General features: G+C 48.6%; 1 protein-coding gene across 5 annotated transcripts in view; it reads right to left on the bottom strand.

Moving 5' to 3' along the window:
• Nucleotides 1–1,796: 1,796 nt before the first annotated feature.
• The window catches only part of clpb (caseinolytic mitochondrial matrix peptidase chaperone subunit B), a 30,216-nt gene continuing 19,187 nt past the window's right edge, over nt 1,797–12,825 (bottom strand). For 3 of the 5 annotated variants that reach the window (XM_034292471.1, XM_034292468.1, XM_034292469.1), the window contains 10 exons: nt 12,480–12,594; nt 7,965–8,042; nt 6,488–6,543; nt 6,357–6,401; nt 5,065–5,226; nt 4,787–4,943; nt 4,077–4,150; nt 3,836–3,955; nt 2,535–2,639; nt 1,797–2,134 (listed from right to left, as the gene is read on the bottom strand). In XM_034292471.1, coding sequence (XP_034148362.1) covers nt 1,913–2,134; nt 2,535–2,639; nt 3,836–3,955; nt 4,077–4,150; nt 4,787–4,943; nt 5,065–5,226; nt 6,357–6,401; nt 6,488–6,543; nt 7,965–8,042; nt 12,480–12,594 — 1,134 coding nt within the window. In that variant the 3' untranslated portion in view covers nt 1,797–1,912. Of the gene's footprint in view, nt 2,135–2,534; nt 2,640–3,835; nt 3,956–4,076; nt 4,151–4,786; nt 4,944–5,064; nt 6,402–6,487; nt 6,544–7,911; nt 8,043–12,479; nt 12,595–12,825 lie in introns of those variants that run through there. The other 2 variants (XM_034292473.1, XM_034292472.1) reach the window with 2 other exon arrangements.

Below are 12,825 nucleotides of genomic sequence, written 5' to 3'. Positions count from 1 at the left end.
GCTGTTGCCATTAGGGGTCCTGGATGTCCACGTTTTTCTGAGGGGTCTAGATTGGACGGACTGAGGTGCCTGTGCATCTGGGATTGGGGAAACTGAGGTACAGTGCGTGTGTGCGTGTCTGGGGGATCCAGAAGGACCCAGTTCATGGGGGGGTAAATGCATCTTTTCCTCCATTCTAATTCCATCCCTGCAGGGAAGAAGGGCTTCCACAGCTCTATGGGACTGGGATTGAGGGCCATCCCTCTGTCTCCCTCCACGCCAGTCCCATAGAGATGTTGAAGCTCTTCTCCCCTGCTGGGAAGGAATTAGAATGGAGGAAAACGTATTCACCCCCCCCGAACTGGACCCTTCTGGACCCCCCAGATAAATACACTGTACTGCGTCAGCTTCCACCCAGCCATCACACACACACACTCAATAAATTCCTCAGTCATGTTATGTCACCAGAATGACAACTGTTATTTGTTCTCGACTCCCCACCCAGGCTCTGTGACACGAACTGACAGCAAAACACAGGCCTCCGACAGTCCCCAGTGACAGGCAGAACCGAAACAGAACAAAGACAGGAATCTCCATTGATCATCGCAGCTTTATTTACAACATGATGCCGTTGGTACACATGGAAAAATGTGTCGCTTCTTAACCCTGTTCCTTGTAAACACCCCCCCGGACACATTGAGATGTTTGAACAACATTTACATCTTTACATTTCCAGTGTGAGACGGATTGGCCTTTGAACACCACCAAACAAGACTGAACACATGACTGAACGTATTCACGACAAAGACTTCTAACACCTAACAACCAAAACATTTCACAAGACAATCTGTTGATATGCGTCATTTATAATCGATAAACCTTAGTTACTATTTTCTTTGTAATAAACATATTTTACATGACTTAGATGAAAGTCATGGTCTATTAGAATGTTTTTGCAAGACCCAATGCGTTTCTGAGACAACACTAAGCATTAAGCTTTGGCTTAGCTTTTGATTTCTTTGAATTCTGTAATCAAGCAAAGACAACTCTACACTTACATATTGCTCTCCATGTATGGATATATATATATACTTGCTATCTTAATTTCTATACACATCACATAACTATTTGGTCTTTCCTCCAGCTTTCATCAGATAAATAGTGCTTAAGAACAATGGGGTTTCAATCCCCCAGGCTAAGTCTGATGTGGATACGGGTTCAAGTCACTGACAGGTTTGTGTTTTGGGTGTATTTTGTGTGTGTGTTCTGGGTATATTTAGAGTGTGTGTTCTGGGTATATTTAGAGTGTCTGTGTGTGTTCTGGGTATCTTAAGTGTGTGTGTGTGTGTATGTTCTAGGCTGTGTATATTTTGTGTGTGTGTGTGTGTGTATGTTCTAGGCTGTGTGTGTGTGTATGTTCTAGGCTGTGTATATTTTGTGTGTGTGTGTATGTTCTAGGCTGTGTATATTTTGTGTGTGTGTGTGTATGTTCTAGGCTGTGTATATTTTGTGTGTGTGTGTGTATGTTCTAGGCTGTGTGTGTGTATGTTCTAGGCTGTGTATATTTTGTGTGTGTGTGTGTATGTTCTAGGCTGTGTATATTTTGTGTGTGTGTGTGTGTGTGTGTATGTGTATGTTCTAGGCTGTGTATATTTTGTGTGTGTGTGTATGTTCTAGGCTGTGTATATTTTGTTTGTGTGTTCTGTGTATATTTTGTGTGTGTGTGTGTGTATGTTCTAGGCTGTGTGTGTGGCGTAGATACAGAATAAAGTGAAACAAACAGCCAGGTTAAGAGAGGACATTGAGAGGGACCACAGTGATGTTCTGAGGCAGGTTTATTTCCTATAAGCTTCAACTCATTGCTATGTGCTGATATGTGATGATGGCAGTGCGCTCCTCAGGGAGTCAATTTACATATGCATGTGTACTTCCATTAGTGTCCAGGGCTGAGAGGAGGCCGTATGTCCAGCATCCGTGCTTTACTGTCCTTACCCACCACCTCCAGGCGCAAACTGGGTGTGCCCTGGCCCAGCCCCTCCCCTTCCTGCCCCCCACCCCTGTCCTCTGAGTGGACAGACAGGCGGAGGGTGCAGCCTTTCGGAAGGAGCTCCTGCTCGTAGGCTGCCGCCAGTTGGTTCACCACCCTGCGTTCCACCTGGCAACAACACCGGAGCAGACCGTTGGCTGACAGCACAGTCTGATGCAGCTCAGCGCAAACTTACCCTGCCGAAGAGTCTGATTCAATAACTGTACGGGTCGAACTGAGTTCAATGTTAACCAGATGAACAGAGAACGGCACTGAAGTCTCTCAAGTACTAGAAGCATTGTGTTTTTTCATTTTCGCTGGGTGTTTCTGACAGTTGGGCGCTAATCTTTTCTTCCCTTACATATATTTCCCTCTTTATTGAGACAGTAAGAAAAGTAATAAAGCACTCCGACAGGTACGTGGGAGGGCTCTGCATGGACCAGAACTTATCTCATCGGTAGTTGTAGATGAGAAACACTGGTGTGATTTGATAATGACTGAAGTTACTACAGATATGTTCAGCGTGTACCTCATGTTTGATGGAGCGGGCTCCATAGTGTAAGTTGTAACCTCCAGCCAGCAGGTCCAGAACTGGGCGATCCCAAAGAAGAGTGATTTCATGCCTCTGCTTCGCCTAAAGAGGGAGGGAGGGAGGGAGGGAGGGAAAGAGAGAGTAAGAGAGAGACAGGATGTAGAGATGAGGGCAAGACACAGGGTGTCAACAACTATTTCTCCCTGTGTTAAAGAACCACAATCCTGTGCTAATGCACTTAGCTTTGATTCATCAGCCGAGCTGACAATGCAAGCCTCGGCTAACTACGCCTAATCAAACACCTTTGATCACTCCAAGAAGGAGCAGGATGAATGATCCCTGAACACTGATCTGATCTAAGTTTGGCTTTACACCCCCCCCAGGCGGTTGACGTTAGGAGTTAGGAAGGCTGGTCTGATTCTAGATCTGTGCCTAAGGTCAGCTTTTATCCGGGATGCCACAGCAGCTAAATCCCTCTGGAGTTCTTCTAATAACAATTGCTATTATCACCATTCATCACTTGGCAGAGGTAGACACAGTCATGCACACGGCCATGAGTCAGGTCTCTATCAGTTCCCAGAGGCCGCCAGGGCTGACAGAAACAGAGTGATATTGATAATTAAATATTTATGAAGCCTCACGTGATGTTAAACACTACAATCAGATCACATCAGACAAGGACGCGCCTAGTATTGATCTCAGCAGAGAATACATATTTGAAAGTACATATCACACAGAACACATCTGCTTAACTAGGCAAGCACTTTTAGGAGTCATTTTGTGTATTTGACTTAATCTGTAAGTAACACCAAAAACCTAAACTATATGTTTTACTTTAAACATAACACCTAAATTGGAAATATCCTTTTCCTTGGGGTGACGGTCAAAAGGTGCTCAAAGGTCAACTTGTCCTCTTACTATGATTTAGAAAAATTTATACAAACACATAAACAATCTTCCTTAACCCTTTGACCTAACCCCACAACACCTTACTTAAACACAAAATCCAAACCTAACCCGAGGCATAAAATGTATTTATTTTCTAAGAGAAGACTGGACAACAAATCCTCACTAGAATAGTTTGCAGCTCAAACCGGTCCTCATTTCGATAGAAATTTTAGTATATTCACTCACACAGGTTTATTTAACTATCTAAATGGGGACACCAAAGTCGATTTACCTTGAAAAAATAGCACTTTGACTAATCCTAACCCTTATCTTAAATGCAACCTCAACCTAACCCTAACCTCAATAACCTAACATTCAGGCCTACACACACACACACACACACACACTACCTTCTTGGCCCAGAAGTTGAGCTCTTTGCTGACGAGCTGCTGCAGTTCAGAGGGGCAGAAAGGCAGAAAGTAGACAATCTCATTGATTCGCCCCAGAAACTCGTCCCTCCGGAAATGCGCCTGGGAAACGAACAAGGACATTCCCTATCAGACCTTTTCCGAACATAGGCTTCATCAGTCCGTTTTGGAGACTGACAGTAAATGCAACAATTGGGCACATGGCGAGGAGGCGGGACGTTACCTTCAGTATGGGACGAATCACAACATCCTTAAACTGCTTGGAGATTGTGACGTCATCACTCTTCTGAACCTCATCTGGAAAAAAAGGAGCATTGAACAACCTGGACAAATAGTCCCTGTGGAAGTCTATAATGGAATTGTAACAATGGAAGTCTATACTGGAACTGCGACTATGGAAGTCTATACTGGAACTGCGATTATGGAAGTCTATAATGGAACTGTAACTATGGAAGTCTATAATGGAACTGTAACTATGGAAGTCTATAATGGAATTGTAACAATGGAAGTCTATACTGGAACTGCGACTATGGAAGTCTATACTGGAACTGCGACTATGGAAGTCTATAATGGAACTGTAACTATGGAAGTCTATAATGGAACTGTAACTATGGAAGTCTATACTGGAACTGTAACTATGGAAGTCTATACTGTAACTATGGAAGTCTATACTGTAACTATGGAAGTCTATACTGTAACTGTAACTATGGAAGTCTATACTGTAACTATGGAAGTCTATAATGGAACTGTAACTATGGAAGTCTATACTGGAACTGGAACTATGGAAGTCTATACTGTAACTATGGAAGTCTATACTGTAACTGTAACTATGGAAGTCTATACTGTAACTATGGGAGTCTATAATGGAACTGTAACTATGGGAGTCTATAATGGAATTGCACCTGTGGAAGTCCATGTGTCTGTGTCTCTCACCTAGGTTGTCGGCCATTTTCCTGCGGCTGAGCTCCTGGGCCTCCTGGCGAAGCTGCAATGCATGCTGGGCGATGTCGTCACTGGCCACATTTGATGTCATAATGAAAATAGCGTCCTTGCACTCAATGGTCTTCCCCTTCCCATCCGTGAGACGGCCCTGACAGATGGAAGGAAATAAGTTTGACTGACACTCTAGGATGCAGAACAAAGACAGTCAAATCTGCTATTGTGACAGGTTGTGACAGTGTGTGTGTGTGTGTGTGTGTGTGTGTGTGTACTTCGTCAAACAGCTGTAGCATGATGGTCAGCACATCTGGATGGGCCTTGTCCACCTCGTCAAATAAAACCACAGCGTTGGGACACGCCTTCAACTTTTTAGTCAGTTGACCTCCTTCCTCGTGACCCACGTAACCTGGAGGAGAACCTATGAACTTGGCCACCTAGAGAGGAGTGGTGGATAGGGTTGAAGGCACAGTCATATTTCCCTCATATCATGCAAATCACAAAGAATTTGAAAACATTGTCGGTGGGGTCTCTGGTTCATGTGGACCACTGCGGTGTGGGTTCGAGTCCGACCTACTGATTTGGCAAAAACTCTCTGTCTTTCCACACCATCATGTGCAATGATGCTTAGAAATACCAGAACAAGTCTTAATAAACACAATCAAGATGTATCTCTTCAGTTTCCCGTTATTTCGACTTTCATTACACAGATGTTATGTATAGGTAATATGTATCCATTTGAAAATGTTCAAATTGTATTTATTATTTAAATTTTATCTTACTTTTAATTTTCCAATTGCTTAAGCAGTGTGAACAAATACTTGTGCTATTAAAGCACTTTCATTTGAAATGTGGACAAAGAGGACATACAGTTAAACTGCATGAGAAAGATGAGCTCAAGCAACTGAAGACGAAATATGTCGAATTTCAATCCTTTGATACAAAAACATGTTTAGAAGCCCATAAAGAAGAACGAGATGTTCCTCGCTTCTGAATTTCTGTAGGTACCCGGACAAGCCTCTTTAAACTCAACTGTGGGAGACGAGTCGTAGAGTGCAAGGTTTTTTAGCCCAAAGCTAAACAGTTGGTGACAGTGCTGATGGGAAAGTATCATAATGAAGACCTAAGTGATCAACACAGGCTGTGGTCCGTAGCGTATCCTACAGCACAGGGACACAGGCTGTGGTCCATATCGTATCCTACAGCACAGGGACACAGGCTGTGGTCCGTAGCGTATCCTACAGCACAGGGACACAGGCTGTGGTCCGTATCGTATCCTACAGCACAGGGACACAGGCTGTGGTCCGTATCGTATCCTACAGCACAGGGACACAGGCTGTGGTCCGTAGTGTATCCTACAGCACAGGGACACAGGCTGTGGTCCGTAGCGTATCCTACAGCACAGGGACACAGGCTGTGGTCCGTAGCGTATCCTACAGCACAGGGACACAGGCTGTGGTCCGTAGCGTATCCTACAGCACAGGGACACAGGCTGTGGTCCGTAGCGTATCCTACAGCACAGGGACATTCCCCCTTTTGGGGGAAAGGGCCACCGATGATGTCACACCTCGTGCTTCTCCTGAAATTCGGACATGTCCATGCGGATGAAGCCCTGAGAACAGAACGGTCATTGGTATAAAAAAGCAGCAATAATGCACAGACGGAACGGTAGAGGATGTGTGTAGCCGTGACACAAACCTTTTTGACGTCCTTGTGCATGTAACGAGCCACCTGTTTGGCCAGCTCAGTCTTGCCTGTTCAGGGAGGATGAACCCTTTAGAGGACAGCATGGACAAAACAAGGAACCTAGCACCTGTACATTAGTCTAAGTTTAACCAAGTGTAGCGGCATTTGAGATATTTAAAGTTAGTCTCAACTTTAAGTGGAAAAGGAAGTTCAGTTGAAAACACCGGTTCCCTGAAAACTGGAGGCTTCCGTATTCTAACATCAAATAAACCCGACCTCTGAACTCTCTAAAGATGATCTGGGTGGAGCTACTGAGTTACTGATTGGTTATGATCCTAATGTAACCTCTGAACTCTCTAAAGGTGATAAGGGTGGAGTCTCAGGTAAAGACTTTGAGGGTTTTTCACTGCAGCCTGATTCATGGAACCATTCCTATTTAATCTCTGTCAGAGTCACAGGTGAGTTGGCGTTGGTTTATTATAATTTTGGCAGTAAATCGCTCTCTTTCTCCCTCCATCTCCCTCCCTGCCTCCTCCCCTGTCCCCCCACGACTCTCTAACTCCCTCCCTGCCTCCTCCCCTGTCCCCCCACGACTCTCTAACTCCCTCCCTGCCTCCTCCCCTGTCCCCCCACGACTCTCTAACTCCCTCCCTGCCTCCTCCCCTGTCCCCCCACGACTCTCTAACTCCCTCCCTGCCTCCTCCCCTGTCCCCCCACGACTCTCTAACTCCCTCCCTGCCTCCTCCCCTGTCCCCCCACGACTCTCTAACTCCCTCCCTGCCTCCTCCCCTGTCCCCCCACAACTCTCTAACTCCCTCCCTGCCTCCTCCCCTGTCCCCCCACGACTCTCTAACTCCCTCCCTGCCTCCTCCCCTGTCCCCCCACGACTCTCTAACTCCCTCCCTGCCTTCAAGAAAGTCTCTCTGTATTTCTTTGTCCGTCAAGGATAATGTTTGGCAGTAAAATATTCCTCTTATAAATGTTAATCTCAATATGGATGGCATATGCATAATATTCATATGGATTGTGTGTGTGTGTGTGTTTGTGTGTATTATCTGCCGACTAAGAGAGATGTCAGACTTGTTGCTGCTCCTGTGTTAAATATTCATGTCTGCGATCCACTGTCGCTGGAGGCACAGAGAATATGAACACTGCCTCTTCTCAATCCATCTCCCAGCTGTCATATCTGACACACACACACACACACACACACACACACACACACACCTCTATCTACAGTAAGTCTCCTTCAGCCTGGTCATATCTCAAAAACAGACACTGCTGCTTTCCCTGAAACAGACTGTGTGTGTGTGTGTGTACACAAGTACATGTTTTACATACACATAGAATAATTTCCCATAAGTTGCTTTTGGTACCATATCATGATGACTTATCAAAATGTAAGTGAACCCTTATCAGAAAATAGAAAGACTGACTTTATAGCCGAGTGGTACGAACGGGAAGAGCCAGGGATGGGGGGAGGAGTTACCGATTCCAGAGGAGCCGAGGAAGAGGAAGACCAGGGGATGTTCTTCGTCATACCAGCCATTCTCCTTCCTCCTGATCGCTGTAGACAGAAAGAGAGAGAGGGGGGGGGGTTAGAGAACTAAGGGAGAAACAAAGGGAGGGGTGGCAGATAGGGTCTGATAAAAGAGACAGGAGGAGGGGATTGAGCTAGGTCAGGAGCACCTGGTAGAGAGACAGAGAAACAGAGCAGGGAGAGAAAGGGAGAGAGTGAGAGGGAATGAGTGAGAGAAGCGAGACCTCTAAAGTTGTATCCATCCCGGCAGAGGGGGGGATAATTATCGCAGGCTATCCTGCCTCCCCCCACCCCTCCCCTCCCCCACCCCCTCTCTCAGTCAGTCGGGCCATTAGCCAGAGGTAATTGTGTTAGCCTCCCCGGCGCGGCCAGGGCTAAATCAGGTTAGCATGGATCTAAACCTCTCTCTCCCCCTCTCTCTCCACACAGACCTCGCCCAGAGAAAAGCGTCTACTTTACCCCACCATCACCCCAGCAACCACACACACACACACCCCACCCGACTCACCCCCTCCCCGGGCGGAAGGGAGGGAGGGATGCGGGGTGTAGTACGAGATGGAACACACAGACAGATAGAGGGCACTTAGGTCTGGTACAAGCTGCCAGAAAACAGACAAACACACATTACAATAAACATATTCATATCTCACTCTGCTTACACATGCAGGGGAAATGGCCAAGCGCCACAATCAGCCCACGTTGGTGGTGTGTGTGTGAGAGAGTGTGTGTGTGTGTGTGTGTGTGTATGTGAGAGAGTGCATCCACTTGTGACAGGTACGGTGGATGAGAGAAACCGACTGGTCCGCCCACCTTGACGGCAAACGCTGCCCGCCGAAAACGTCATGGAGCGGGAGACGGGGGCTACGGATGACAGACGGGCGCTATGGATGACAGACGCGCGCTACGGATGACAGACGGGGGAAGAGGTGGAGGAAAGAGGAGACGGACAGATGAATGGAGAGATCGAGGAAACAAAAGGAGCTTAAGGGAAGGTGGGGGCTGAGGAAAAGATGAAACCCAGGGAGGATGGAGCCACTGGAGACGGAGGGATGGACTGAGGGAAGGAAGATGAATGATGACGCCCACAGGCTGCACTTCAGAGACTTGGTCTCCATCTTGTGTGTGTTGAACAGAATGAATGACAGGACAAGCTCCAGTAGTGTGAGCCCCTGAGTGTCTATGGAGACTGACTTTGGCAGAAGGACACACTGACATCCCTTAAAGGCCGGGCGGACAACACACACACACACAGGCAGAAAGACAGACAACACACACACACAAGCAGACACACACAGACCGACAACACACACAGACACAGGCAGAAAGACAGACAACACACACAGACACAGGCAGAAAGACAGACAACACACACACACACACGCAGACACACACAGACCGACAACACACACAGACACAGGCAGAAAGACAGACAACACACACACACACACGCAGACACACACAGACCGACAACACACACAGACACAGGCAGAAAGACAGACAACACACACACACACGCAGACACACACAGACCGACAACACACACAGACACAGGCAGAAAGACAGACAACACACACACACACGCAGACACACACAGACCGACAACACACACAGACACAGGCAGAAAGACAGACAACACACACACACACGCAGACACACACAGACAGACAACACACACAGACACACGCAGAAAGACAGACAACACACACACACACGCAGACACACACAGACCGACAACACACACACACACAGGCAGAAAGACAGACAACACACACACACACGCAGACACACACAGACCGACAACACACACAGACACACGCAGAAAGACAGACAACACACACACACACGCAGACACACACAGACCGACAACACACACAGACACAGGCAGAAAGACAGACAACACACACACACGCAGACACACACAGACCGACAACACACACAGACACAGGCAGACCGACAGACACACGCAGACCGACAGACACACGCAGACCGACAGACACACGCAGACCGACAGACACACGCAGACCGACAGACACACGCAGACCGACAGACACACACATGATTGAAATACTTTGTATCCTTATCTACACTGTGACTACCTGTAGTGAACAGGTACATTTTCACCCCGGCCCCCTGTGAGGACCAAATCCCTGTGTTGCAAGTGCCTTGCTCAAACGACTGAACAACAGCGGACGCACGCACACACACGCACACACACACACACACACACGCACACACACCTGACATATTGACCAGGTCCGGTGGACTACAGCACTGTAATGTGATTAGAGCAGGATCATCCTCTTCAATAACTTTTAGCCTGAGAGCTAAACAAGGATCAATCTACTCCTTCCCTCTGTGTGTGTGTGTCACAGAGAAAGGTGTGTGTGTAAATGAGACAGAAGGAAAGGGGTTGTGTGTGAGCCCGATGGAAGAGCCAAATAGTTCTCACCAGTCTCTAAACAGGGACAGTATTAGTTGCTAGAGGCCAGTCATCAGTCATCCAAGTAGAAACCTGTCTGTCTGTCAATCTGCCTACCTGCCTGTCTGTGTCTGTCTGTCTGTCTCTCCTATTGTCTTTGTCTCTCTTGCTTCGTTCACACGGTCTCATCCCTCCAGGCCGGAAGGTTCCTCACCATCAGCACCTCAGTTCTGCCAGCTGATATTTCCACTGTGTGCGCGCGTGTGTGTGCATGTGTTTGGGCACACGGAGGGGGGCGATATGATCGTGTGTCTGATATATTCACTATATTACTTCACAGGGATCAATAATCTCTTCCTTTATCGTCGCGGCGATGTGTCTCAGATTGCTTTCAGGACAATTTGCTACGGCAACAACTACCATTTATCACATCAGCTGCGGAGAGATCTCGCCCACCGCGCTGAACTATGGATCCTGGAATGCAGTCTGTTTCACCGGGTCGCCACGTACTACAAATCCCAGTGTCCCCCCGCTGGTCATGGCCATTGTCTGGGTTGGCACTGACAAGCGTTCACGACAGTACACATTCACACTACGAGGACATTCCTTTCTGGTTTTGTGCCGGCTGCCGTTGGCCACCCACCACATGCCGCCTGGCCACTACAGGCACCGGGCCCAATGTCTCTCAGTGGCCTGCTGATCGATACCCGTCCTCCATAGATCCCAAATGTAATATCAGCTATTTACTGGCCTTCAGTGTTATTGTACTCCCAGGCACCTCTCCTCCGCCTGTTCCTCCTCCCTCTCGCTCTATCCTGCCAACTGTCATCCACTACGGCTCCAGCTCGTCCCTGCATCCCTCCATTTTAATGTCTCCGCCATCTTTACATCTTTGGGTTCTCGCTCTCTCTCTCTCTCTCGTTCGCTCACCCCGCTCACTCTCTATCTCAAACAATGAAGTCGTGTTCCAAGATAGCATCACTTCCTGGTTCATTTCCTCCAGGAAGACGCTGGCCCGGGAAACGATAGGAGGTATGGATGAAGAGGGAGTCATTGAAAGATGGAGGCGGGCGATGAAAATGAACAGAACGGGCAGAGACTGAGAGATGGAGAGACAGAAGGGGGGAGGGAGAGATTGAGAGAGGTCTGGAATATGTCTCTCTGTAATTGTGTTACGCTGGCGGCTTGAGGCCTGGCCTCTACAGCTGTTCCAAGTGCGCACACACACACACACACACACACACACACACACACACAAACACACCACCTGTGTCTGCCTGACGGACAGCTCATTCATCACAATTAACCAATTACAGCTTCAGACTACCCGACTGAACCCGCCCCCACAAGGGGAGGGGGGTGAGCGGAAGGGGTTGGAGAGAAAGGGTGAAGGGGGGCTAAGTGAAGGTCATCTGTAGGGGAAGGGGTGGGAGAGAATGGGAGAATGGAAGAGCAGGGGTGAGTGGAGGTGGACTAGAGAAGGGGGGTGAGTGGAGGTGGACTAGAGAACGGGGGTGAGTGGAGGTGGACTAAATGAGAAAGGGGGGTGAGTGGAGGTGGACTGTAGGAGAAGGGGGGTGAGTGGAGGTGGACTAAAGGAGAAAGGGGGGTGAGTGGAGGTGGACTAAAGGAGAAAGGGGGGTGAGTGGAGGTGGACTAGAGGAGAAAGGGGGGTGAGTGGAGGTGGACTAAAGGAGAAAGGGGGGTGAGTGGAGGTGGACTAGAGGAGAAAGGGGGGTGAGTGGAGGTGGACTAGAGGAGAAAGGGGGGTGAGTGGAGGTGGACTAGAGGAGAAAGGGGGGTGAGTGGAGGTGGACTAGAGGAGAAAGGGGGGTGAGTGGAGGTGGACTAGAGGAGAAAGGGGGTGAGTGGAGGTGGACTGGAGGAGAAGGGGGGTGAGTGGAGGTGGACTGGAGGAGAAGGGGGGTGAGTGGAGGTGGACTGGAGGAGAAGGGGGGGGTGGGTGAGTGGAGGTGGACTGGAGGAGAAGGGGGGGGTGGGTGAGTGGAGGTGGACTGGAGGAGAAGGGGGTCCTATGGGTCTACCTGAAGCCACAGTGTTGATGGCCCCCTCCTGGCCAATGATGTGCTCCTTCAGTCTTCTCTCCAGTGGAAAACGCCTCCTCTCCTCTGCCTCTCGCTTTGCCTGAACCTCCTGGAACTACACCCACACCCCCAGACACGCCCAGACACACACACACACACGCCCAGACACACACACACGCCCAGACACACACACGCCCAGACACACACACACACACACACGCCCAGACACGCCCAGACACGCCCAGACACACACACGCCCAGACACACACACGCCCAGACACACACACGCCCAGACACACACACACACGCACACACACACACGCCCAGACACACACACACGCCCAGA

The sequence above is a fragment of the Esox lucius genome, chromosome 1, assembly GCF_011004845.1.
Source record: "Esox lucius isolate fEsoLuc1 chromosome 1, fEsoLuc1.pri, whole genome shotgun sequence".
In the NCBI taxonomy this organism is placed as follows: domain Eukaryota; kingdom Metazoa; phylum Chordata; class Actinopteri; order Esociformes; family Esocidae; genus Esox; species Esox lucius.
This window is presented reverse-complemented; position numbering and strand designations above follow the sequence as displayed.